Source organism: Furipterus horrens, unplaced genomic scaffold, assembly GCF_987537825.1.
Source record: "Furipterus horrens unplaced genomic scaffold, mFurHor1.1.pri manual_scaffold_8, whole genome shotgun sequence".
Classification (NCBI taxonomy): Eukaryota; Metazoa; Chordata; class Mammalia; order Chiroptera; family Furipteridae; genus Furipterus; species Furipterus horrens.
Window position 1 is genome coordinate 63,488,909 of NW_028327178.1, and position 24,948 is coordinate 63,513,856.

Here is a 24,948-nt window from a genome sequence, read left to right on the forward strand (position 1 = left end):
AGTCTCAGGAGGAAGCAATGCAGACAGGATTAAGTGCGGCCTATACGTACAGTCATTCACTCAGGTAATGAGATCATAGGCTTATGCCTTTGAAAACAGAAAACACATGTTAATTTATGCGACAAACCAGTCTCTAAATCTGTAAAACTGTCTTATTGGAAAGACACCCAGTTGCAAGGCATTTGACATTCTTCTTACCTTTAAATCAAGCTTCTTTGATGATGCCACAGACCTAGTTTAACTTTCAAATGAAAACAAACTTGAAATGAAAAGAAACTTTAAAGACAGTTAGCTGCACTACTTTATCGTCTACCACTGTGCATTGTGATTTTCCTTGAATCCCAATTCTTCTCCTTAAGATTACCCTACTTGTTATTAAAGGGACCGCATTAAGTCCAGTTTTTTTTTTTTAAGTATATTTTATTGATTATGTTGTTACAGTAGTTCCAATTTTTTCCCCTTTACTCCCCTCCACCCAGTATCTCCCTCCCCCAGCATCCCCCCCCCAAGTCCATACCCATGGTTCGTAAAAAATAACTATCCCTCCCTCTCAGATATTAAGACTCTTTGTAATCTTGTAAGGGACAATGGGCGAAGGTCTCAAGCTCCTCTAGCTGCTTCAAGCTGGACATCGTCGTCGTCCTACCTACCCTTGGGTCCAGAAATCCCTATTAATAGTGGGGGTGTGGAGGGGAGGGTGGCCTTCCCACATGGGGAAGGATCGTGCAGACTCCAGGTCAGTTGGCTGTCTCCGGACAATGGCGTGCTTGGTTTAGCAGGCTGGCATCCTTGTTGTGTTCTGGGGGCAACAGATTTGGCAAAAAGGGTTAAAAAGCATCATTCAATCCATAACTACTAGGTGACAAAAGGCAGGGATTAATTTTTCAATGTTCCACATTAGGAGAAAAAAAAAAGGGGGCTTCTTTGGAGGAAGGTGTGCTAGGCACATCTCGCCTGTCCAAAACCCTTTTGCCCATTATATTTAGTTTGGGCTGAGGGAAATAGTTTATGTTTCCCCCCTCTCAGACCTCTGGGCCCTTTCTGTCCAAGCCATTAGGATAGAAAAGAGAATTCAGTTTTAAAGTGAAGCCCACAGATCACCCCATTCTTCACCAACCCAGCCATTTAGTTCAGCCAAACCGTTGAGTCTCAGGAGGCAGCGCTGCAGAGAGGATTAAGTGAGGCTTATGCGTACAGACAATCACTCAGGTAATGCGGTCATAGGCTTATGCCCTTTGAAAACAGAAAACACATGTTAATTTATGTAACATAACCAACAAACAAGTCTCTAAATCTGTAAGACTGTCTTATTGGGAAGACATCCAGTTGCAAGGCACTTGACATTCTACTTGCCTGCAACTTGAATCTCTTTGGTGATATCACAGATATGGTTTAATTTTCAAGTGAAACCATTTTTTAAATGAGAAGAAACTTTTAAGACGGTTAGCTGCCCTACTTTACAGTCTGCCACTGATCATTGTGATTTTCCTTGAATAATGATTTTTCTCCCTAAGATTACTCTCCTTGTCTTTAAAGGGACTACATTAAGTCCATTTTTAATTTATCCTGTTCATTTGCATAAACATAACAAGAGCAGCAAATGATCACTTATGATCTTTAGTTCTGTTTTGCTGGAACTTACCCAAGGAATATTTAAGGTGGCCCTCAGTCTGCTCTTCAGGGCACAGAAGCTGGGCCACATATCTGGCATTCAGCCTTGCCTGTACACACCTGTCCTTTCCAAGTCTTTCTGGTTTTCCTTTGTGCCTTAAGGTCCCTTCTAGCCATCTTTCAGGAAAACAACCTTCGTTCCTTCCCTGGAGAGATTGCTGTGGACCGCACAACCAACCATGGCAGCAGGCCTTTTATTTAGCGGGCTTTTATTACCTTTGAAAGTCATTCCCAGTTCCTTAGGGCTTTTTGGTAACAACCTGAGCCCAAGCATGTCTCCTTTAGGCTTGACATTCCAGTCAAAGGCTTGGTCAGAAAAAGGAACCTCTATTAACAACTGGTCTTATTAGGTCTATGCAAAGAAACTTAAGTCATTACTTACTTGTTTAGAATGCCAAACTCTGGAGAGATCAAATAGGGAGAAAAATATACAACGTGAAGGAAAATCTTTGTCCTAATATTCACTGAACTGGCATTTCCATTCTTCATATTTTCATTTTCCCCCACTAAAAAAATTTTTTTGTTTGTTTTTCCATTACAGTTGTCTCACTTTTTTTTTTTTCCCCTCTTGCTTCCCTGTATCCTGCCCCTCCCTTCCCCCACATTCAGTCCCCACTCAGTTGCCCATGTCTGTGGGTCATTTATACATGTTCTTTGATTTTACACTTCCTCTTCTTACCCCCTTTTCTCCCTCCCCCCTCACCCCTTGTTACTGTTAGTCTACTCCTTGTTTACATACCTCTGGTTCAATTTTGCTCATTTGTTTGTGTTGTTCATTAGTTTCCTGTAATAGGTGACAGCATAACGTATTTTTCTTTCGTTGCCTGGCTTATTTCGCTAAGCATAATTCTCTCTAGTTCCATCCATGTTGTTGCAAATGGTAGAAGTTCCTTCTTTCTTTCTGCTACATAGAACTCCATTGTGTAAATGTACCACAGTTTTTTGATCCACTCATCTACAGATGGGCATTTAGGTTGTTTCCAGCACTTGGCTATTGTAAATAGTGCTGCTATGAACATTGGAGTGCATAGGTTCTTTTGAATTGGTGTTTCAGGATTTTTCGGATATAATCCCAGTAATGGAATTGCTGGTTCAAAAGGCAGTTCCATTTTTAGTTTTTTGAGGAAATTCCAAACTGTTTTCCATAGTGGCTGCACCAGTCTGCATTCCCACCAGCAATGCACCAGGGTTCCCGTTTCTCCGCATCCTCTCCAGCACAAGTTGTTTGTTGATTTGTTGATGATGGCCATTCTGACTGGTGTGAGGTGGTATCTCATTGTGGTTTTTATTTGCATCTCTCTGATGACTAGTGATGTTGAGCATATTTTCATATGTCTATGGACCCTCTGTATGTCTTCTTTGGAGAAGTGTTTGTTCAGGTCCTTTGCCCATTTTTTAATTGGGTTGTCTGTCTTCTTGGTGTTGAGTCGTATGAGTTCTTTATATATTTTGGAGATCAATCCCTTGTCTGAGATGTCATTGGCGAATATATTTTCCCATATGGTTGGTTTCCTTTGCATCTTGCTGATGTTTTCTTTAGCTGAGCAGAAACTTTTTAGTTTGATGTAGTCCCATTTGTTTATTCTTTCCTTTATTTCCCTTGCCTTAGGAGATATATCAGTGAAAATGTTGCTATGTGGGATATCTGAAATTTTCCTGCCTATTTTTTCCTCTAGGACTTTTATGGTATCACGGCTTACATTTAAGTCTTTGATCCATTTTGAGTTTATTCTGGTGTATGGTGTAAGTTGATGGTCTAGTTTCATTTTTTTGCATGTCCCTGTCCAGTTCTCCCAACACCATTTGTTGAAGAGGCTCTTTTCACTCCATTTGATGTTCTTTCACCCTTTGTCAAATATTAGTTGACCATATGAACCTGGGTTTATTTCTGGGCTCTCTATTCTGTTCCATTGATCTATATGTCTGTTTTTATGCCAGTACCAGACTGTTTTGATTACCGTGGCCTTGTAGTATAGTTTGATATCAGGTATTGTGATTCCTCCTACTGTGTTCTTCTTCCTCAAAATTGCTGTGGCTATTCGGGCTCTTTTTTGGTTCCATATAAATTTTTGAAGTATTTGTTCTAGGTCTGTGAAATATGTTGCTGGTATTTTAATAGGGATTGCATTGAATCTATAAATTGCTTTGGGTAGTATGGACATTTTAATGATGTTGATTCTTCCCATCCAAGAGCATGGTATATGCTTCCATTTATTTGTATGTTCTTTAATTTCTTTCTTCAGTGTTATGTAGTTTTCTGAGTACAGGTCTTTTACCTCTTTGGTTAATTTTATTCCTAGGTATTTTATTTTTCTTGTTGCTATGGTAAATTGAATTTTTCTTTCAGTTTCTATCTCTGAGTTTTTATTGTTGGTGTATAAAAATGCCTTTGATTTCTTAATATTGACTTTGTATCCTGCTATTTTGCCGAATTCACTTATGAGGTCGAGTAGTTTTTTTGTGGAGTCTATAGGGTTTTCTATGTACACTATCATGTCATCTGCAAATAATGACAGTTTTACTTCCTCTTTTCCAATTTGGATGCCTTTTCTCTTTCTTGTCTGATTGCGGTGGCTAGAACTTCCAAGACTATGTTGAATAGGAGTGGGGAGAGCGGACATCCTTGTCTTGTTCCTGATCTCAGGGGGAATGCTCTCAGTTTTTGCCCATTGAGTATGATGTTGGCTTCAGGTTTCTCATATATGGCCTTTATTATGTTGAGGTATGCTCCCTCTATTCCCATTTTGCTGAGAGTTTTTATCATAAATGGGTGTTGTACTTTATCAAATGCTTTTTCCGCATCTATTGATATTATCATGTGGTTTATGTCTTTCATTTTGTTTATGTGGTGTATCACGTTTATTGACTTGCGAATGTTAAACCATCCTTGCATCCCTGGGATGAATCCTACTTGATCGTGATGTATGATGTTTCTAATGTGTTGCTGGATCCGGTTTGCCAATATTTTGTTGAGGATTTTAGCATCTATGTTCATCAGCGATATTGGTCTGTAGTTTTCTTTCTTTGTTGTGTCTTGACCTGGTTTTGGAATTAGGGTTATACTGGCTTCATAGAATGAGTTTGGCAGTCTTCCCTCTTCTTGTATCTTTTGGAATAGTCTGAGAAGGATAGGAGTTAGTTCTTTCCTAAATGTTTTGTAGAATTCACTTGTGAAGCCATCCGGTCCAGGGCTTTTGTGTGCTGGGAGTTTTTTGATTACTGCTTCAATTTCACTAGCTGTTATTGGTCTATTCAGACTTTCTGCTTCTTCTTGATTGAATTTGGGAAGACTATAGGTTTCCAGGAATTTGTCCATTTCCTCTAGGTTGTCAAATTTCTTGCCATACAGTTGTTCATAATAATTTCTTATAATCCTTTGTATTTCTGTGGTATCAGTTGTGATTTCTCCTGTTTCGTTTCTGATTTTATTTATTTGGGTCCTCTCTCTTTTTTTCTTGATGAACCTGGTTAAAGGCTTGTCAATTTTGTTTATTTTTTCAAAGAACCAGCTCCTACTTTTGTTGATCTTTTGAATTGTTACTTTAGACTCTATGTCATTTAATTCTGCTCTGATCTTGATGATTTCCTTCCTTCTACTTGATCTGGGCTTTGCTTGTTGTTCTTCCTCTAGATCTTGTAGCTGTAGGGTTAAATTTTTTATTAGATATTCCTCTAGCTTTTTTAGGTAGGCCTGTATGGCTATGAACTTTCCTCTTAGGACTGCTTTCGCTGTATCCCATAGGTTTTGGGTTGTTGTGTGTTCATTATCATTAGTTTCCAGAAACTTTTTGATTTCTTCCTTGATGTCATTGTTAACCCATTCATTATTTAATAGCATGTTATTCATTCTCCATGAGTTTGAATGTTTTTGAGTTTTTTCCTTGAGGTTGATTTCCAATTTTAAGCCATTGTGATCTGAGAAGATGCTTGATATAATTTCAATTTTCTTGAATTTGTTAAGGCTTGTTTTGTGTCCTACCATGTGGTCTATCTTTGAAAATGTTCCATGTGCACTTGAGAAGTATGTATATTTTGCTTCTTTGGGATGAAAACTTCTATATATATCGACTAAGTCCATTTGATCTAGAGTGTTGTTCAGTGCCTCAATATCTTTGGTGTTTCTTTGCTTCGAAGATCTGTCCATTGTTGACAATGGGGTGTTAAAGTCCCCTACTATGAGTGTGTTGTTGTCTATATCTTTCTTGGAGTCTTTCAAAAGTTTCCTTATATATTTGGGTGCTCCTAAGTTGGGTGCATATATATTTATAAGGGTTATATCTTCTTGATGGATTTTTCCCTTAAGTATTATGAAATGCCCTTCTTTGTCTCTTTTTATGGACTTTGCTGTGAAATCTGTTTTGTCTGATATAAGTATTGCTACCCCGGCTTTTTTTTTTTTGCCCATTTGCTTGAAATTCTTTTTTCCATCCCTTTACTTTCAGTCTATGTACATCTTTTGTTCTAAGGTGGGTCTCTTGTAGACAGCATATATGTGGGTCATTCTTTCTAATCCATTCAGCTACCCTATGTCTTTTAATTGGAGCGTTTAATCCATTTACATTTAAGGTTATTACCGATAAGTACTTATTCATTGTCATTTTTCCCCTTTGTACTCGTGTTCTTCTCTGTCTCTCTCTGTTTCTTTATCTTCTTAGAGCAGACCCTTTAGCATCTCTTGCATTGCTGGTTTGGTGGAGATGTATTCTTTTAGCCTTCTTTTGTCTTGGAAGCTCCTTATTTCACCCTCCATTTTGAATGAGAGCTTTGCTGGGTATAGTATTCTAGGTTGTAGGCCTTTGTTTTTCATTGCTTGGAATATTTTTTGCCATTCCCTTCTGGCTTGTAGTGTTTCTGCTGAGAAATCTGATGATAGCCTTATTGGAGTACCCTTGTATGTTATTAGTTGTTTTTCTCTTGCTGCTTTTAGGATCCTCTCTTTGTCTTTGAATGTTGCCATTTTAATTATGATGTGTCTTGAGGTGGGCCTGTTGGGGTTCATCTTCATTGGGACCCTCTGTGCTTCCTGGACTTGCGTGACTCTTTCTCTCGTCATGTTAGGAAAGTTTTCTGTCATTAGTTTTTCAAAGAGGTTTTCTATCCCTTGCTCTTCTTCCTCTCCTCTGGAATTCCTATGATACGGATTTTATTACGTTTCATGTTTTCCTGCAGCTGTCTTAGAACCTCTTCAGTCTTGTTCAGTCTTTTTTCAATTTGTTGCATTGTTTGGGAGTTTTTGTGTAGGTTGTCCTCCAGCTCGCTGATCCGATCTTCTGCTTCCTCTAGCCTGCTTTGACTTCCTTCTACTGTGTTCTTCAATTCAGAGATCGTATTCTTCATTTCCTCCTGGCTCTTATTGATAGCTTCTATGTCCTTTTTCATGCTCACGTAATTTTCTGTGAGTTCCTTGTAGTTTTTCTGGAATTCTTTGTAGTTTCCGCTGAGCTCATTCAGCTTCTCCATAATCCATGTTTTGAATTCCATATCTGATAGTTCGCTCCCCTCTATTTCATTTAGCACTCTTTCTGGGGATTCTACCTTTCCTTTCGATGGGAGGTTGTTTCTCTGTCTCCCCATTTTTTTGACTCCTATTTTTGTTGGTGCTTCTTGGAATGATCTGCACTTCCTGGATCTGCCTCTGGTGGCGTCAGATCATGTACCAGTCTGGCCCTAGGCAGCCTGTTGGAGACTTGCAGGGATCTACTGCTGTTGTCTGTCTTCTTTGATTGTTAATCTATTCAATCTGTGATTAGCTGTCAGGCTTAAGGACTGTGGGTGTGGCAGCTTAATTCCTGTAGGCAGGGCTTTTGCTTCCCCTCAGGCTGCCGCCACTTGGAGGGGAATGGTCTACCCGCAGTACTGGGGATGAGTCAGCACTGGGACCCAGTCGGCTGCTCCTCTAGTTCTCCCCTCAAAGCCACCGTGCCAAATTCTCCCCAAGTGTCTCCAGTCCTCTCTGCCTTCCCTCTGCTTGAGCCCAGGGTAAGTGGGGGCCAAAATATTTTCGTATGTGATCCACTTAAGAGCTCTTTTTCTCCTGCTGTTTCTCTCCGGCTAGCAAGAAACCCTGTGGCTTTTCGCTTTTCACAGCTGATACTATTTTACTTTCCACTCTGTTGCTGTAGGCTGGGCAGCCCAGCTGGGGGTTTAGACCCTGCCCTTCTCAGGGGGAATCCCCGGCTGCTGAGCTGTTTCTCAGTCCCTTCAGCTGCCACCCATGTGAGCCCAGCCAGCCCTTTCGCGTCTCCGCACTCCCTACCGGTCAAGTTGTGATGTAGCGGCCTTTTCTGTCTCTCCGTGGTTATAAGACTTCTTTCCAGCTAGTGTTCCGTTGGTTATTCCAGATGATTTCTCCAAAATTAAGTTGTAAATCCAGACTGGTCCTGGGAGGAGGTTAGTGTAGCTTCCACTTACTCCTCCGCCATCTTGGATCCAAGTCCAGTTTTAATTTATCCTGTTCGTTTGCATAAACACAACAAGAGCGGCAAATGATCACTTATGATCTTTAAGTCTGCTTTGCTGGAACTTACACAAGGAATATTTAAGGTGACCTTCAATCTGCCCTTCAGGGCACAGAAGCTGAATCACATACCTGCCATTCAGCCTTGTCTGTACACACCTGTCTTTTCCAAGTCCTTCTGGTTTTCCATTGTGCCTTAAGGTCCCTTCTAGCCATCTTTCAGGAAAGCAAACTTAGTTCCTTTACTGGAGAGATTGCCATGAACTACAAAACCAACCAAGGTACCAGGCCTTTTTTCTTGTGGGCTTTTATTACCTTTGAAAGTCAGTCCTAGTTCCTCAGGGCTTTTGGGTAACAACCAGAGCCCAAGCATGTTTCCTTTAGGCATGACATTCCAGTCAAAGTCGTAGTCAACAAAACCTTTATTAACAACTCGTCTTATTAGTTTTATACAAAGAACCTTATGTCATTACTTACTTCTTCAGAATGCCAAATTCTGGAGGGATCTGGTAGTGAGAAAAATATACAGTGTGACGGAAAATCCTTGTCCTTCTAATATTCACTAAAATTGCATTTCCATTCTTTATATTTTCTTTTATTCCCCCACTAAAATTTTTTGTTTTTTTGTTTTTCTATTAGTTATCCCACTTTTTCCTGTACATCATCCTTTTTTGTTCCTACCAATTATGCTTCTTAATCCCTGCACCATTTCCCCTTCCTCCCCCTTCCCCCTCTTAGCTGATAAGCTTCCAAATGTACCCCATACCTATGATTCTGTTCCTTAGCCTCTCCTCGTTTTTTCAGTTCTTATTTCCTCCTTCTGTACTGGTTTACTGTTTATTTCTTTTTTATGTTCCAAATCTTTGATTTGAACCCTAGTTTCCTTTCCTTCTCTACTTGTTTCTTGTGGACTTTCCTTCGTTTCACTTAGCATAGCATTCACTTCTTCCCTTATGTGTTTGCTGTACTCAAGCATGTCTGTGAAGTCTGTGGCCATTGTTATCACCAGTGTTTTCAATCTGCGTCTGTTAGGTTGGCTACTCCTTGTAGCTCAGTTCTCCCACTGTAACTTTGACCTGCTCCCTCTTTTATGCCATACTTCTCTGTCTCCTCAACTTGAGAGCCTTCTGTGTTTACCTCTGTGTCTTAGGTATATTTGTTTCACCTGTCTGTATGAGTATTTATTTCTTTGTTTTTTAGACTTCAGTGCAGTTCAATTTTCTGGTACTTCTGGTTGTTTTTTTTAGTTTTGAGGTAGTTATATTCCTTCTCAATTGTGGAGTGAGATACAGTGTCTCTGCCTGTGCTTCCCTCTTGGCCAGTACCTGGGTAGAATTTGAATGTGGTTTCTTTAGTTCCATAGTTGTGAGACTTTCATTCAACTTGATTTTTTAAAAAAATAATTTGTTTGTTTGTTTGTTTATTTCATTTTTAGAGAGAGGGGAAAGGAGAAAGAGAGGGAGAGAAACATCACTGTGTGGTTGCCTCGCACTTGCGACCCCAACTGGGGACCTGACGTGCAACCTAGTAATATGCCCTGACTGGGAATCGAACCAGCGATACTTGGCTCACAGGCTGACACTCAATCCACTGAGCCACAGCAGACATGGCCATTCAACTTGATTTTTGATGATTCTGGCTGATGTTTGTTCTATATTTTAGTTCTAGTTTTGATGTGGTTGTGCAAAGAGGCAAGCCATGTCTATCTTTGCCACCATCTTGAGCGATCCCCTGGTCTTATTTTCTTATCCATTCAGCTACTCAGTATCTTTTGATTAGAGAATTTAGTACATTTACATTTAAGGTTATTATTGATAGGTACTTATTCACTTCCATTTTTCCCGTTTGACCTGTTTAGTCTCTCTCTCTCTATTTCTTCTATTTTTAAAGCGGTCCCTTTAGCATGTCTTGAAATATGCTGGTTCAGTGGAAATTAATTCCGCAACCTTTTTAAAATTTATTTTCTATTTTTTATCTGGGAAGCTCTTTATTTAACCTTCTATTTTAAATGAGAGCCTTCCTGGATTGAGTAGTCTTGTTTGCAGGTCCTTGCTTTTCATTACTTGGAATATTTCATGCCAGTTCCTTCTGGTCTGTATTGTTTCTGCTGAGAAATCACTTGACAGCCCTGTCAGAGCTCCCTTGTAGGTAAGTAATCTTTTCTCTTTGCTGCCTTTAATATTCTTTTTCTTTAACGTTTACCATATTAATTGTTATATGTCTTGGTGTAACCCTCGTGGATTCATTATGTGTGGGTCTCTGTGCTTCCTTAACTGGCATGATTTTCTACCTCACCAAGGTAGGGAAGTTTTCTGTTATTACGCCTTCAAACAGGTTTTCTATCCCTTGCTCCCTTTCTTCTTTTTCTGGTATGCCTATGATGGGAGTATTGTTATATTTCATGTTGTCCCATAGCTCCCTTAAACTTTCCTCATTCTTTTTAGCCTTTTTTCATTTTGTTACTCTTGACTGTTTTTATCTTTCCTGTCTTCCAAATTGCTGATTCAGTCTTCTGCTCCATCTAGTCTGCTTTTAATTCCTTCTAGTGTAGTCTTAATATCAGATATTGCATTCTTCGTTTCCAACTTATTTTATTCATAGTTTCTATGTACTTTTTCATGCTTACATAGTTGTTGCTAAGTTCCTTGTAGTTCTAAGTTCCTTGAGCATTCTTAAAACCATTACTTGGAACTCAAATTCTGATAATTTACTTGCCTTGGTTTCACTTAGCTCCTTTACTGGGGATTCCTTTTTTCTTTTGTTTGGGGGTTGTTTCTTTGTCTCCTCATTTTAGATGTCTCTTTCTATTTCTATGTTTTAAGTAGATCTGCTTTGACTCCTGTGTAGTGCGGTAGCCTGTGTTGTAGGAGTACTCTGGTACCCAGTGGTGCCAACTTCCTGATCTCCTATTCTGGATGCTCTAGAAATGACCTTCGTGTGGGTTCTGTAGGCTCTCCTGTTGTATTTGGGTTCTGATTGTTGTGGCTTGTTTGTTGTTGGGGTCTCCCCTCTGGCTATCTGATTTTGAGGCTCTACCTCCCACCATGTCTTGTATGCTGTTGTACAGGTGCTTGCAAAACAAACCAAAACAAACAACCCCCCCACCCCCCGCCAACCACAACAGTAATTTCAATGACAAAATATCAGAGAATAGTAAAAGTGGAACTATAAATGGAATATTAGGGAAAGGGGAAATGAAAGATAAAAAATAAGACCACACTAATGGACAGAGAAGTAATTATGGGAGGAGGAATGTGGTGAGAACTAATATGAATAATGAATTGAAAATGGAATGTTGTAAAAAGGGACAAGGAAAGCAAAACAATAATAAGAAAAGGAAAGAAGGGAACAATGGTATAATCACTAGTTAGAGTAAAGTAAGAGATATGACAAAAACAAGAGCAATAAAAATAGGAAGGAAAGGAAAAAAATAGAAAAACAAAATAATTAAAAGGCAATGCAAAAGGGGAAAATAATGAAAAAGAACAAAGTGGAATTTGTCTCTGTAGTGTTTAGTGCGCTTGCCTGCAGGATTCTGTTTTGGATTCAGCTCTACTGTAGCCTCTTTCGGGTGCTGTCCATGCCTATCCCTCGGCAGCCTGTTCGGAGCTACCAGGGATCCATAGTTTGAGACTGATTCCTCCGGGGTTGGCTGTGTCTAGGATGGGCCAATCTGCTCTGCATACCTGCGTTTTAACTGCACTGGGTCCGGGGGTATGTCAGTAAATAACCCAGGTCACCAGTGGATCTGCATCTGTGTGCCTCTGGCTGCCAGCCTGCTGTCAGTTTTAGACTAGTCATAGACCTGACTTTCTGAGAGGGCTTCGGGTGGGATCTGGGGGGTGGCACACCTGGATCTCCCATGGTAGGTGCCTTTCAGACTTTATAACAGATGGTGAATGCGTTTCTCCTCGCCTACCCTGAGCCACTGGTTTGAGTGTGTTCAGAATTATTTCCCTATATTCAGCAGGGTGGGACCCCCAGAGTCCATGTTTTAGGTCTGCCAGAAATAGGGAGGGAGTTTCTATGGCTCTCCCGTGAGGGGCAAGTGCCAGTCTGTTTCCTGGGAGAGTATATTGTATGACTGCACCCTACAGCCAGTCTCTGACACCCCTGGAGTCTGTGTATGCTGCTGTTTCCTCAGCAGAGGTTTAGATGCAGGATGGGAGAAAATAAATAATAAAAGAAAAAAAAAAACCCACACAAAACAAAGCAAAAAAACTAACTAAAAAAAAGAAAAAAAAGACATTGCAGCGTGGAGGGAGAAGGATTATGGGTGGTGGGGTGGTAAAGTGGTTATATCCCACAAGGATATCCCCCTGGGAGGGGCTTGCTTTTCTCAAGCAAGATGACTGCTGCAGAATCCATGTATATCCCAGAACAGAAATCCCTACAGTCCCTCCCCAGCATCACTCCTCTGTTCATCCCACAGTATTCACAAGACTGCAGTCCCCACCACCTCTCTTTGTTGGGGCCCAAGGTGAGAGGTTGCAAACACAGGTCCTGTGCTATGGCCCCTTTAAGAATTAAGAAAGAAAAAAAAAATCATGACTTTCTCTCCAGCGAGTCCAGTCCCTCCTCAGCAGCCCAGCAGAGGCAAACCCCATGGCTCTTCACTGCTGCGTGCTATGTGGTCTGCTGACTATAGCACTGGGGCTCTGTGTTTGCACCCTGTTCTGTGTTCCCCGCTTCTCTTGTTTCAAGGGGAAGCTTCCATAGCCACTCTGCTACCTTAGCCCAGTGCCCTTGTCAGCTGGACAGCCCCTTTAATGACTTTAACCTTCCTACCAGTCTTAGTATTTATTTTTCCTGTCCTTGGTTATAAACCTCCTTTTTGGACAGTCTTCACTTTATTTCAAGTGTCTAGTCTTCTCTTTAGATTTATTTCTAATTTGGTTCTGGGAGGAGGTGTGCAATAATCTTCCTACTGTGCCACCATCTCTTTTTCCCTACCAGTTTTCAATTTTCTTTGCCAAAACCCATTAGGGTAATGGCTATCTATAGCAGCTATACCCTTCCAAAATTATTTCTTTATTCATGGGCTACAGAATCGATGTGTTAGAAAGCATGAAAACAACATCAAACTTGTATATCTATATCAGAACACTTGGGTGACCATATGCATTGTCATTGTCAATATTTTGAAAGCAGTCCTTTTTTTTTGAGCAATAGGTTTCAACATTGGACTTAAAATATTCAGTAAGCCATGTTTTAAACAAATGTGCAGTCAGCTAGGCTTTGATGTTCCATTTATAGAGCATAGGCAGGGTAGATTTAGCATAATACTTAAGGGCCCAAGGATTTTGGAATGGTAAATGAGTATTGTCTTCAGCTCAAAGTCACTAGCATCATTAACCCCTAACAGGAGTTAAGCTGTCCTTTGAAGCTTTGAAGCCAGGCATTGACTTCTCTCTAGCTATGAAAATCCTAGATGGCATCTTTTTCCCATGTAAGGCTGTTTAGCATAGCCACCTTCATTAATTCTCTTACTAGATCTTGGTAACTTACTGCAGCTTCTACATCAGCACTTGCTGCTTCACCTTGTACTTTCATGTATGAAAACAACTTCTTCCCCAAGAGTATTAGTACAGAACTTCCAGCCAAGATGGAGTCCTAGATTGACACACTCAATCTCCCTCCACAACTAAGGACTACAAGTACTGCAAAACCAGAAATAACCAGAAGTTCCAGAAAATAAAGCTACACGGAAGTCCAACGTATGAAGTTATAAACAAGTGGTGCTCGTCCGGACGGACAGGTAGAAGGGGCAAAGCCGGGGCAGAGAGGTCAAGTTGTGCTGGTGACGGCGGCAGCTGCAACAATGGGAGGTGGGACTGCAGTAAGCACAGACCCCTGTATTTAAGGGGAGGCGAGAAGCGCCTGGGGAGCACCCCAAGCTCAGACCAAACCCGTCAGTTTGCGATTCCAGCACCAGGGAAGGCAGACCCCCATTGCCTTGAACTGTGAGACCCAGAGGGCGTGGGGACAGATGAGGAGGCTCCTGGTTTCTCAGCAGAGAGTGAACGGCAGGAATCCATTTTGGATCCCTGCCCTCACACAAAGCGCCCCAGTGTGGTAAGAAGGGTCGCCCTGTAGTGATGAGTGCACGGGGCTCCGCCCTCTATATATAGGAGGTGTGACAGCCCCACCCAAGAAGTAAAGGTAAACAAAAGCTGTCAGGATGGCAGGGATCACGATAGAGATCCCAATCACGCAGCTGACCAGACAGCAAATACATGATCTATCGGACCAGCAGATAGATAATCTTTCTGAGGCTCTGTTCAGAGCTATAGTTATAAGACAGCTTACAGAACTAACAGCAGATCTTAAATAAGACAGGGAAGGAATGAAGGCTAGTCCTGCTGAAATGAACGAAAAAATATACGAAACAAATGATGAGGGAAGGAAAATCGGATCAAATCAACAAATCGGACATAGGGAAGGAACAATCAACCAGTGCAGAAAGAGGAAACTAAAAGTGAGGAAAATGAGGAGAAGCTCAGAAACCTCTGGGACAGCTATAAGCAGGCCAACATCCGAATTATAGGGTTACCAGAAGGTGAAGAAGAAGAACTAGAAATTGAAAAATTATGTGAAAAAATAATGAAGCAGAGCTTCCTTAACTTGGGGAAGGAAATAGACTTCCAGGTCCAGGAGGCACAGAGAGTTCCAAATAAACTGGACTCAGGGAGAACAACACCAAGACACATAATCAAAATGTCAAAAATTAAGGATAAAGAGAGAATCTTAAAAGCAGCAAGAGAGAAGAAGAGAATTACATACAGAGGGGTCCCAATAAGACTGTCAGCTGATTTCTCAAAGGAGACTCTGCAGGCAAGAACGGACTGGCAAGAAATATTCAAAGTAATGAAAATCAAAACCCTACAGCCGTGATTTCTCTATCCAGCAAAGCTGTCATTCAGAGTAGAAGAGCAGAGAAAGTGCTTCCAGGACAAAGTAAAACTGAAGGAGTTCATTAGATCCAAACCACTGTTATATGAGATGTTAAAGGGACTTGTTTAGGAGAAGGAGGATTAAAACTATGAACATTAAAATGAAAACTATCACAACCACCAACAACAGAAACTAGGTAATAGAAACAAAGGTAAACTAAGTAGGCAACGAGAGTGGGAAAAGAATTATAGGTTGGCGAACATATTGGGGGGAGGTCAGCGGGGAGGGGAAAGTGGGGGAAAGAGAGGGAGATGGTACAGGAATTAAGAAGCATAGTAGGAGGGAGTGGAGTAGATAGGAAGATGTTGAGAAGAACTATATGCACAACCAATGGGCATGGACTAAAGTTGGGGGACAGCTGGAGGAAGTGGAGGTCACTGGGTCAAAAGGACCAAGGGGAAAAGAAATTGGGACAACTGTAACAGCATAATCAATAAAGCATATTTTAAAAAAACAAAAACTTCTTCCCTCAAACCTTATGAACTAACAACCTCTGTTAGCTTCAGACTTTTCTTCTGTAGCTTCCTTACCTCTGTCAGCCTTCATAGAATTGAAGAGAGTTAGAGACTTGCTTTGGATTGGCTTTGGCTTAAGGGAATGTTGTGGCTTGTTGATTGTCTCTCCAGACCACTAAAACTTTCTCCATGTCTGCAGTTAGGTTATTTCACTTTCTTACAATTTGTGTGTTCATTGGAGTAGCAATTTTAATTGCCTTTAAGAACTTTTTCTTTGCTTTCACAACATAGCTAACTGGTAAAAGGGGCCTAGCTTTCATTCCATCTCAGCTTTTGCCGTGCCTTCCTTAGGGAGCTTAATAATTTTTACTACTTAATTTAAAGTGAGAGAGAAGTGTGACTCACTTGAACACGTAGGGGCCATTGTAGGGTTTTTAATTGGCCTAATTTCAATATTGTTATGTTTCAGGAAATAATGAGACCTGAAGAGAGGGAGGGAGATGGAGGAACAGCAGATGGTAGAGCAGTCAGAACACACACGTTGATCTATTAAGTTTGCCATTTTGTGGGCATGGTTCATGGCACCCCAAAACGATTACAATAGTAACAACAAAGATCCCTGATCACAGATCAGCATAGTGAACATAATAATAATTAAAAAGTTTGAAATACTGAATGTGACACAGACACAATGTGGGAAAATGCTTTTGGGAAAATGGCACTGATAGACTTACTCCATGCAGGGTTGCGACATACCTTTAATTTACATAAAGCACAATGTGAAGTGCAATAAAATGAACTATGCCTATAGTTTAAATGAATGATTGATCATATGTGCTCTTTTTGAAAGGACGAGTATACCATCTGTGCAAGTTTGTTTTCTTAAAACTTTGTCAAATGATCATCTTTATGTTTGCAGATGGAATGGTTCAATCATTATAAAAAGTCCCTTGCTACTTATATGAGGTCATTGGGAGGAGATGAAGGTTTGGATATTACACAGGATATGAAACCTCCCAAAAGCCTATATATTGAAGTAAGTATACCGTTTAAAATGGATTTTTTTCTTAATGCATGAATTGTGCGCCTTTTGTCTAAGGGACATATGAACATATATTAGCTTATATTAATTAAAAAGGAAAGGGAAAAATAAACCAAAACCAAAAATGTTACCTATGGGGGGATGATGGTGTGAGAAACGCTCACAATAAAAACTGGGACACAGGACTTGAGCAGTAAAGCGAGGCCTTTATTCACGAGTCTGCAGAGCCAGGCACACCCTCACAGCCAGGAGAATGTGCGCGCCAAGTAGACAAAAGAAACTGGTTTTATAGTTTTGGCTTCCCCACCCTGAAATTGCCACCCTAAAGTGATTATCTTCTCCACCCTAAAACTGCCACCCTAAAGTGAGAGCATTAGCTTCCCCACCCTAATGCAATTAGCTCCCCCTCCCCTCTCCTTCTTCCCAGTTTCTCCATTACTGATTACTCCTGAGTTACAATCTAATGCGTTCATCTAAATGCCCCTATTGTGACTTGTAGATATGCTAATGCTGTCAACTCCCTTCTCAGAGATCCTTTAATTACATTTGCCCTTTGTTACTAATGACTTTTTACTGGTTTGGGAGTCACTATGTCCTTGTTTCTAACAATGGGAATAGGATAAAAAAGGTAAAATTTTCTAAGTAGATGTATTTTATTTTATTTTTTTTTGGTTTTTTTCCCCCCAGCTTTTCTTTATTGATTATATTGTTACAATAGTTCCAATTTTCTCCCCTTTACTCCCCTCCACCCAGTATCTCCCTCCCCCAGCAATCCCCCCCCCAAGTCCATACCCATGGTTCGTAAAAAATAACTATCCCTCCCTCTCAGATATTAAGACCCTTTGTAATCTTGTAAAGGGCAATGGGCGAAGGTCTCAAGCTCCTCTAGCTGCTTCAAGCTGGACATGGTCATCGTCCTACCTACCCTTGGGTCCAGAAATCCCTAATAATAGTGGGGGTGTGGAGGGGAGGGTGGCCTTCCCACATGGGGAAGGATCGTGCAGACTCCAGGTCAGTTGGCTGTCTCCGGACAACGGCGTACTTGGTTTAGTAGGCTGGCATCCTTGTTGTGTTCTGGGGGCAACAGATTTGGCGAAAAGGGTTAAAAGACATCATTCAATCCATAACTACTAGGTGACAAAAGGCAGGGATTAATTTTTCAATGTTCCACATTAGGAGAAAAAAAAAAGGGGGGGGGTGCTTCTTTGGAGGAAGGTGTGCTAGGCACATCTCGCCTGTCCAAAACCCTTTTGCCCATTATATTTAGTTTGGGCTGAGGGAAATAGTTTATGTTTCCCCCTAAGTAGATGTATTTTAATAGTTTTGATTTTGGAACCATGTAAACCTTTTATATATTATTAAATCAAAGTGGGAAACCAACCTACAAATTTTGAAAGCAAAAGGAAACCTATGTTTCAATTTGGTGGGTTACTCAAGTTGGAATTATTTTAAATTACTATAAAACACAAACAAATCTTAACACATTTTGGTGGTCACAGTCTTAGTAATTAACATTGTTACTGTTATATGGAACAGTTTTTATACTGAAGAATAGAGCAGAAGACTATGGTGTTAGGAACCAAGATTTTCAAAATATAAGAAAAGAAATTTGAGTAGTAATTCTCAAATTTGAGTTTGAAATATCAGCATGGAGTCAGACTGAATTGTCTCTTTTATTTATTTATTTTTAAAGTATTTCTTAGCTCTGTCCACTAAAAAAGCCTAGAAACAGCAACCAGCTCAGTAGATATGAGCCTCCAAATTTTGTAGTCTAAATGCCATTTCCCGCTAAAGAATACTAGGATTCAGTCCTTGGGAGAGAAAAAAAAAGGCAGATTCTTGGTCTTAAGTAAAAAATGTACAAGGTGAGCATGGAACACCTTATCTTTCTAGAAAGTAAGGAAAGTATCCAGGACTACATGAGTGCTCAAAAGTTTTGGGAACTGATTTGAAGAAGTTCCCACTGGCCAAAGAAGAGGCAGTTTGAGCATTAAAATGAATGATAACTATAGTGAATTGAGTCACATTAATTATGTTAGAAGTATGAATGCATAATGACACCAAACAACAACAATTACAACAACAACAACAACAAAAAACTCTTTGGGTCCCCTTGGAGAATATGAGGCATGCACTCATTTTGAAAAGCAATAAATAAAAGAATGCAGTCAACATCTATCTGCCTTTACTGTACAAATTCTGTCTCAGGGTAGCCAAATTATTTACAAGGAAATTTCCTTTTTTCTTTTTAAAGAATTTGTTTAATTTGAGAGAGAGGGGAAGGGTGGGAGTAAGAGAGGGAGAAAAACATTAATGTGTGGTTGCCTCTCACATGGCCCCAACTGAGGTCCTGGCCCTCAATCCAGGCATGTGCCCTGACTGGGAATCGAACCAGTGACCCTTTGGCTCCCAGGTCGGCTCTCAGTCCACTGAGCCACGTCAACCAGGGTAGGAAAATTTATAGAAGAATTCCCACTAATGCAGCAAGAATTAAAGAACTAGATTAATGACATTCTGTAACCATAATGCATGGAGGGAAATAGCTACTAAAACCTTATGTGAAAACTTATTGGAGACCTTAATAGAGACTTTATTGAGAGGTAATAGTTTGCAAACCAAGGAGAGGCAGCTTCCAGCAGAAACTTAAAGTGTTGTTCCACTAAGACAAAGGAGAGTTCACCTTTTATAGGGAATTTTCTTGCCTTGTTCCCATTTTGATCTGTTTTGTTTAAATGAGGTTTCCAAATTGTACAGTTCTGATTGGTCAGTATATATACAAATGAAAATATAATTTGCATAGTTCTAATTGGATAGGGCAGGTCTCAGTACATTGCTCCAAAGATGAAACCAGGGCATCCCTGCAGTAGTTGGCTCAGGTAGTGTAAACAAGTGAAGCAGAGTTCAGTCTGATGTTCTTCCTGGTATACAGAGTATATGAGAAGAAATTCTTGTCAGCAGATGGTCACTAGGCTCTTATTATAGGGATGGGCAAAAGTAGCTTTATAGTTTTGAGTATGAGAAACAGCAATTCTTGTATTATTATTTATTATTGTATTATTTTTCACATGAACAGCTGTAAACCTACCCCATATTTTAAAAATTTAGGCCCTCCCTTGATAATGGGGAGTCCATATCAGCAAATAATTTCCTTTTCAGGAACATCAAATGAATCTTCTTGGGGTCCACACATCCAAAAGGGGACAGTCAGACATTCTGTGGTTTGTGAGGTCTTGCAAGAGGACATACATAACACATTTGCCAGAAAACCAGACATGCTCTGATCCAATCTCTAGACCTAACTTCCAGTTTATAGCAAATTCAGGAGCAGAGAGGGAAACATGTTAAATCACCCCACAGAAATCTAATTTATGGGAAACTACCAAACAACCTGCTTGGTGTCATTAACGAAATGTCAAGAAGAAAGGGGAAAAGGAGGAAGGAACCCTATAGATTGAAAGAGAAACATATCAAAACATATAATGTGCAGATTTTGTTGGACTCTAATTTGAATATGGCAACTTTAAAAAAACCTTAGGAGAGAAAAATGAGGACATTTCTTTCATTTTTCTTTTTTTTATCCTGGTTGGTGTCTCTTTATTTTTATTTATTTAAAATTATATTTTGTTCATGTTATTATAGTTGTCCCAAATTATCCCCCATTGTCCACCTCCAACCAGCTACCTCCCACTCCCTCAGGCAATTCCCACTCTGTTGTCCATGTCCATGGGTCCTGCATATATGTTCTTAGGCTACTCCCCCATTACTCTTCTGTAACTAACAATCTGTACTTCTTAATCCCTTCACCTTTTTCACCCATCACCCTGACTCCCTCCCATCTGGCAACCATCAAAATGTTCTCTGTATCTGTGATTCTGTATCTGTTCTGCTGGTTTCTTTATTTTGTTTTTTAGGTTCAACTGTTGATAGATATGTATTTATTGCCATTTTAATTGTCATACTTTTGACCTTCTTAAGACCCTTTAACATTTCATATAATACTGGTTTGGTGATGATAAACTCCTTTAGCTTCTTCTTGTCTAGGAAGCTCATTATCATTTGATAGCTTTGCTGGGTAGAGTAATCTTGGTTGTAAGTCCTTGCTTTTTATCACTTTGATTATTTCTTGCCAATCCCTTCTAGCCTGCAAAGTTTCTTTTGAGAAATCAGCTGATAGTCTTATGAGGCTTCCTTGTAGGTAACTCTCTGCTTTTCTCTTGCTGCTTTTAAGATTTCTCTTTGTATTTAACCTTTAGCATTTTAATTATGATGTGTCTTGGAGTGGGCTTGAGTCCATCTTGTTTGGGACTCTTTGCTTCCTGGACTTGTGTTGTATATTTCCTTCACCAAGTTAGGGAAGTTTTCTTTCGTTATTTTTTCAAATAGATTTCCAATTTCTTGCTCTTTCTTTTCTCCTTTGGTACCCCAATTATGTGAGTGTTGGTATGCTTGAAGTTGTTGCAGAGGCTCTTACACTATTGTCATTTTTTTGGATTCTTTTTTTCTTCTTGCTGTTCTGATTGGTTGTTTTTTTCTTCCCTATGTTTCAAATTGCTGATCAGATTCTCGGCTTCATCTACTCTAATGTTGATTTCCTATAATTTGTTTTTTATTTCAGTAAGTGTATCCTTTGCTGCTGACTGGAACTTTTTTATGCTGATGTGGTCCTCACTAAATTTCCTGAGCATCCTTTTAACCATTGTTTTTAACTATGCATCTGATAGGGTGCTTATTTCTGTATCATTTAGTTCTTTTTCTGGAGTTTTCCTCTGTTTTTTCATTTGGGCCATATTTCTTTGTCTTCTCATTTTTGCAGCTTCGCTGTGTTTGTTTTTATGTATTAGGTAGAGCTACTATGTCTGGCTTACTGCAGTAGGTATCCTGTAGGGTCCAGTGGCACAGTCTTCCCTATTACCCAAGCTGTATACTCAAGGTGCGCCCAGTGTGTGGGCTGCGTACACCCTCCAGGTGTAGCTGAGGCTTGATTGCTGTTAGCACATCCATGGCCAGCCAATGCCTGTATTCTGCCCAGGGTCACACAGCATAAGCTATAAAGTGATCTGCAGAGGGCTGCTACTTGTGTCGGGCTTGGAGGTGCCCAAGAGAGGCCAAGCTGTGAACCAAGGCTGACTGCTGTTTGTGCTGGGACTGGGGCAACCTAGTGAGAGGTATGGGGGCTCACTGAATCCTGATGTTTGCTTGAGAGAATTTAGAAAAATTTGAAACATGGGCCAAGACAAGGCATTCATATGATAAAGCCACTGGAAACAGCTTTGATGAGCCTGAAAGTTGGGTGGGGCAGGGCCTCAGGGAATCACCAGGGTGTGGCAAACAGTGTGAGCCAGGTTGATGGCGTCTCAGATATGGTGCCCACCTGTCACCTCTGTGTGGGGAGGGCTCAGAAAAGGAACAGTGGCCTCTCCCATAACTTCTTTCTGGAAGAAAGTTGCCCCCTAGCTCTTGCCTTGATGCCGGACAGTTCAGTTCCTCCTCATGTGTATCTGATGCCTTTCAATCTGCTGCCCCCACACTGGAGCTCAGGGGGAGTAAGTTGTAGTAAGTCAGTGTGATGGCCCTTCAAGAGGAACTGCCAGTAGGTCCAGCAGTTGGTCTTCCACAGCCTCTATTCCTACTGTTTTTTACAGTCAGAAGTTATGGTAACTTATCTTCCTGGCACTGGAACCCCCAGGCTGGGTCCTCTGGTGTGAGGTTGGTACCCTTTACTCCTGAGATATTCCTCCTCATTTCTATCTACCACCTGTGGGGGTTGGACCAGTCTGTTCTAGGTCTCAGGCCCTCCTACCAGTCTTAATGTGGTTTTTCTTTAATTCCATAGTTGTTAGATATTCATTCAGCTTAATTTCTGATGGTTCTGAATAATGGTTTTTGTATTTAGTTTTAATTTTGATGTGGTTGTGTGAGAAAGTGAGCTGTGTTTACCTACACCACCATCTTGAGCAGAAGTCTAACTGGATATTTCATTATTTAAATTTTTCTAATTAATAAGATGCAGTAATGGTATTGAGATTATATATTTTTTAAAAGAATCTCATTTTGTAATACTAGATAATAATATACTTGTAGGTGAAATGAAATTATGTCTAGGATTTGCTTCAAAATCTAGAAATTGGTGAAGGAACAAGATGGGCTTGATGCTGATAATTGATAACAGTTGATAGGATACTGAATTTCATAATATGTCTTTTTACTTTTGAATATGTTTATGATTTTCCATGATATCTTTAAAGAAGTATAAAGGTGTTAGTGATGGTAAGGAATTTTCTAAAATTGTATTTCTTAAACTAAGTTAAAATACCTTGTGGAGTCATGGTAAGGATCCGGAGGAACTGTAGGACATGATGAAATTACCTGCTGGAGTTGGCTTTACTAATACCAATCCTAGTACTAAGGAGAATAAACTCCAGTCCTGAGTTCTAATAGAAGATGAAAAGATGTCCTGGTTTCCTGTGGCAGCAGTTGGAACTGTGGCCAGATCTGTAACCTCTCCAGGGACATTCCTTCTCTGCAGTTGTAGATGTGGTTATCAAAAGACAGTCTTGTGCCTCCCATCTTCCGACTAAGAACCTCTCCTGATACTCATAGCATGAGTCTGCAGTCTGCTCTTTCATCATTTATTTGTAAGGATTTTGGGGAAAGAGTCTGAATACCAAAGGATATTGGAAAAATCTTTTTAAAATAGAAGTTAAGCAGACTTAGACCTATGTTCTGTTCTCAGATATTGATATTCATGGCACATTGGAATTGATCTAAAACATTCTCTTTTCTTTGTAAATCTATAGTTCAACTGCTTGATACTGCAGTATTTACAGAGGGAAAAGAATGCAATGATGTCTACCCTTAGCATCTCCCTGAGTTTCCTTGTTGTTAGACCAGCATACACATACATTCGGGTGTTTTGCCTTTTTCCTTCCTCCCCATCAAAACAGTACAGTTGGAACCACTAGAATACCACAGTAGGAGTACTAAGACAAATTAAGTACACAGAGAAGAAACAAACCCATTGTTTGTTGGTAAAAAGCCTAATATTTTTACTGTGTGGATATTTATATTGTATAATCTTTATTTACTTTGTGGTCAGTACATATCAAGAAATAATTTAGATAAAACATCAGTTTTTCCTTTTAGGTACGATGTCTAAAAGACTTTGGAGAATTCGAAGTTGAAGACGGTACGTCAGTACTATTAAAAAAAAATAGCCAGGTATTTATTGTCTTATGATTTTTATAATCTTGTAAAAGTGTTGCATGATAGAAACATTGAAATGAATAGCGAAGTAAAATCACCTTATGATGATTATCTATATCTAGGCATTATGTTTAATGTAAGTCTACTTTTTCTAAATACAAAGAAATGTTGAGGCACATGTTACATACACATGAATTAAGAAAAGGTTATTAATTAACTATTGCTTTTATTTAACTGTAAGCATTTTTCAGGGAAATTATCACAGTGGGCCTTATTCTAGTTAAGGCACTATGAAAATGTTGGATTTAGCCCTTTTCTATGAATTGTAACTAAAAAGGTGATAACCACTCATGTTTATCTTGTATTTCACCTTATAAATCCTAGTTCTTTAGCAAACAAATGTAATGATAAATCAGAAATTTCTGAGTAATGTTCCGGCTGGTGTGGCTCAGTGGATTGAGCGTCAGCCTATTAACTGAAAGGTTGCTGGTTTGATTCCCAGTCAGGGCACATGCCTGAGTTGTGGGCCACGCCCCCAGTTAGGGGCATGCAAGAGGCAAGCAGTCGGTGTTTCTCTAACTCTTTTTCTCCATCCCTTTTCCCTAAAATTAAATAAATTTTAAAAAATCTTTCTTTTTAAAAATTTCTCTTAAAATTTCTGAGTAATAAATTAACAATTTACTAGGAAAGAATAAAACTGAAGTTGTTACTTGAACCAAATTTTTCTCCTTACTAAGACTCAATATATTTATTGTTTTCTTAGAAACTTCAAGTTCACATTAGATTAATTTCAAATTAGCTAAATTAATTTGTATGGTATTTTATTTATTTTTAATATGCTTTATTGTTTATGCTGTTACAGTTGTCCCAATTTCTATTCCCTTTGTTCCCTTCCACCCAGTAACCCCCTCCCTCCAGTTGTCCCCCTGCTTTGGTCCATGCCCTTTGGTTGTGTATATAGATCTCAATATCTTCCTATCTACTCCACTCCCTCCTACTATGCTTCTTAATTCCTGCACCATCTCTCACCCTTTCCTCGTTCCCCCTCCCCACTGACCTCCCCCCAATATGTTCCCCATACCTATAATTCTTCTCCCACTCTCGTTGCCTACTTAGTTTGCCTTTGTTTTTCTATTCCCTAGTTTCTGTTGTTGGTGGTTGTGATA

The 24,948-nt window shown here is 39.9% G+C and overlaps 1 protein-coding gene across 3 annotated transcripts in view; it reads left to right on the top strand.

Annotated features, from left to right (window-relative positions):
- Positions 1-24,948, top strand: part of GINS1 (GINS complex subunit 1) — a 57,296-nt gene that overhangs the window by 26,932 nt on the left and 5,416 nt on the right. For 2 of the 3 annotated variants that reach the window (XM_090285169.1, XM_090285170.1), the window contains exons 5-6: positions 16,457-16,573; positions 23,723-23,797. In XM_090285169.1, the coding sequence (XP_090141295.1) occupies positions 16,457-16,573; positions 23,723-23,797 (192 nt within the window). The remainder of the gene's footprint in view (positions 1-16,456; positions 16,574-23,722; positions 23,798-24,948) is intronic. The other variant, XM_090285171.1, reaches the window with a different exon arrangement.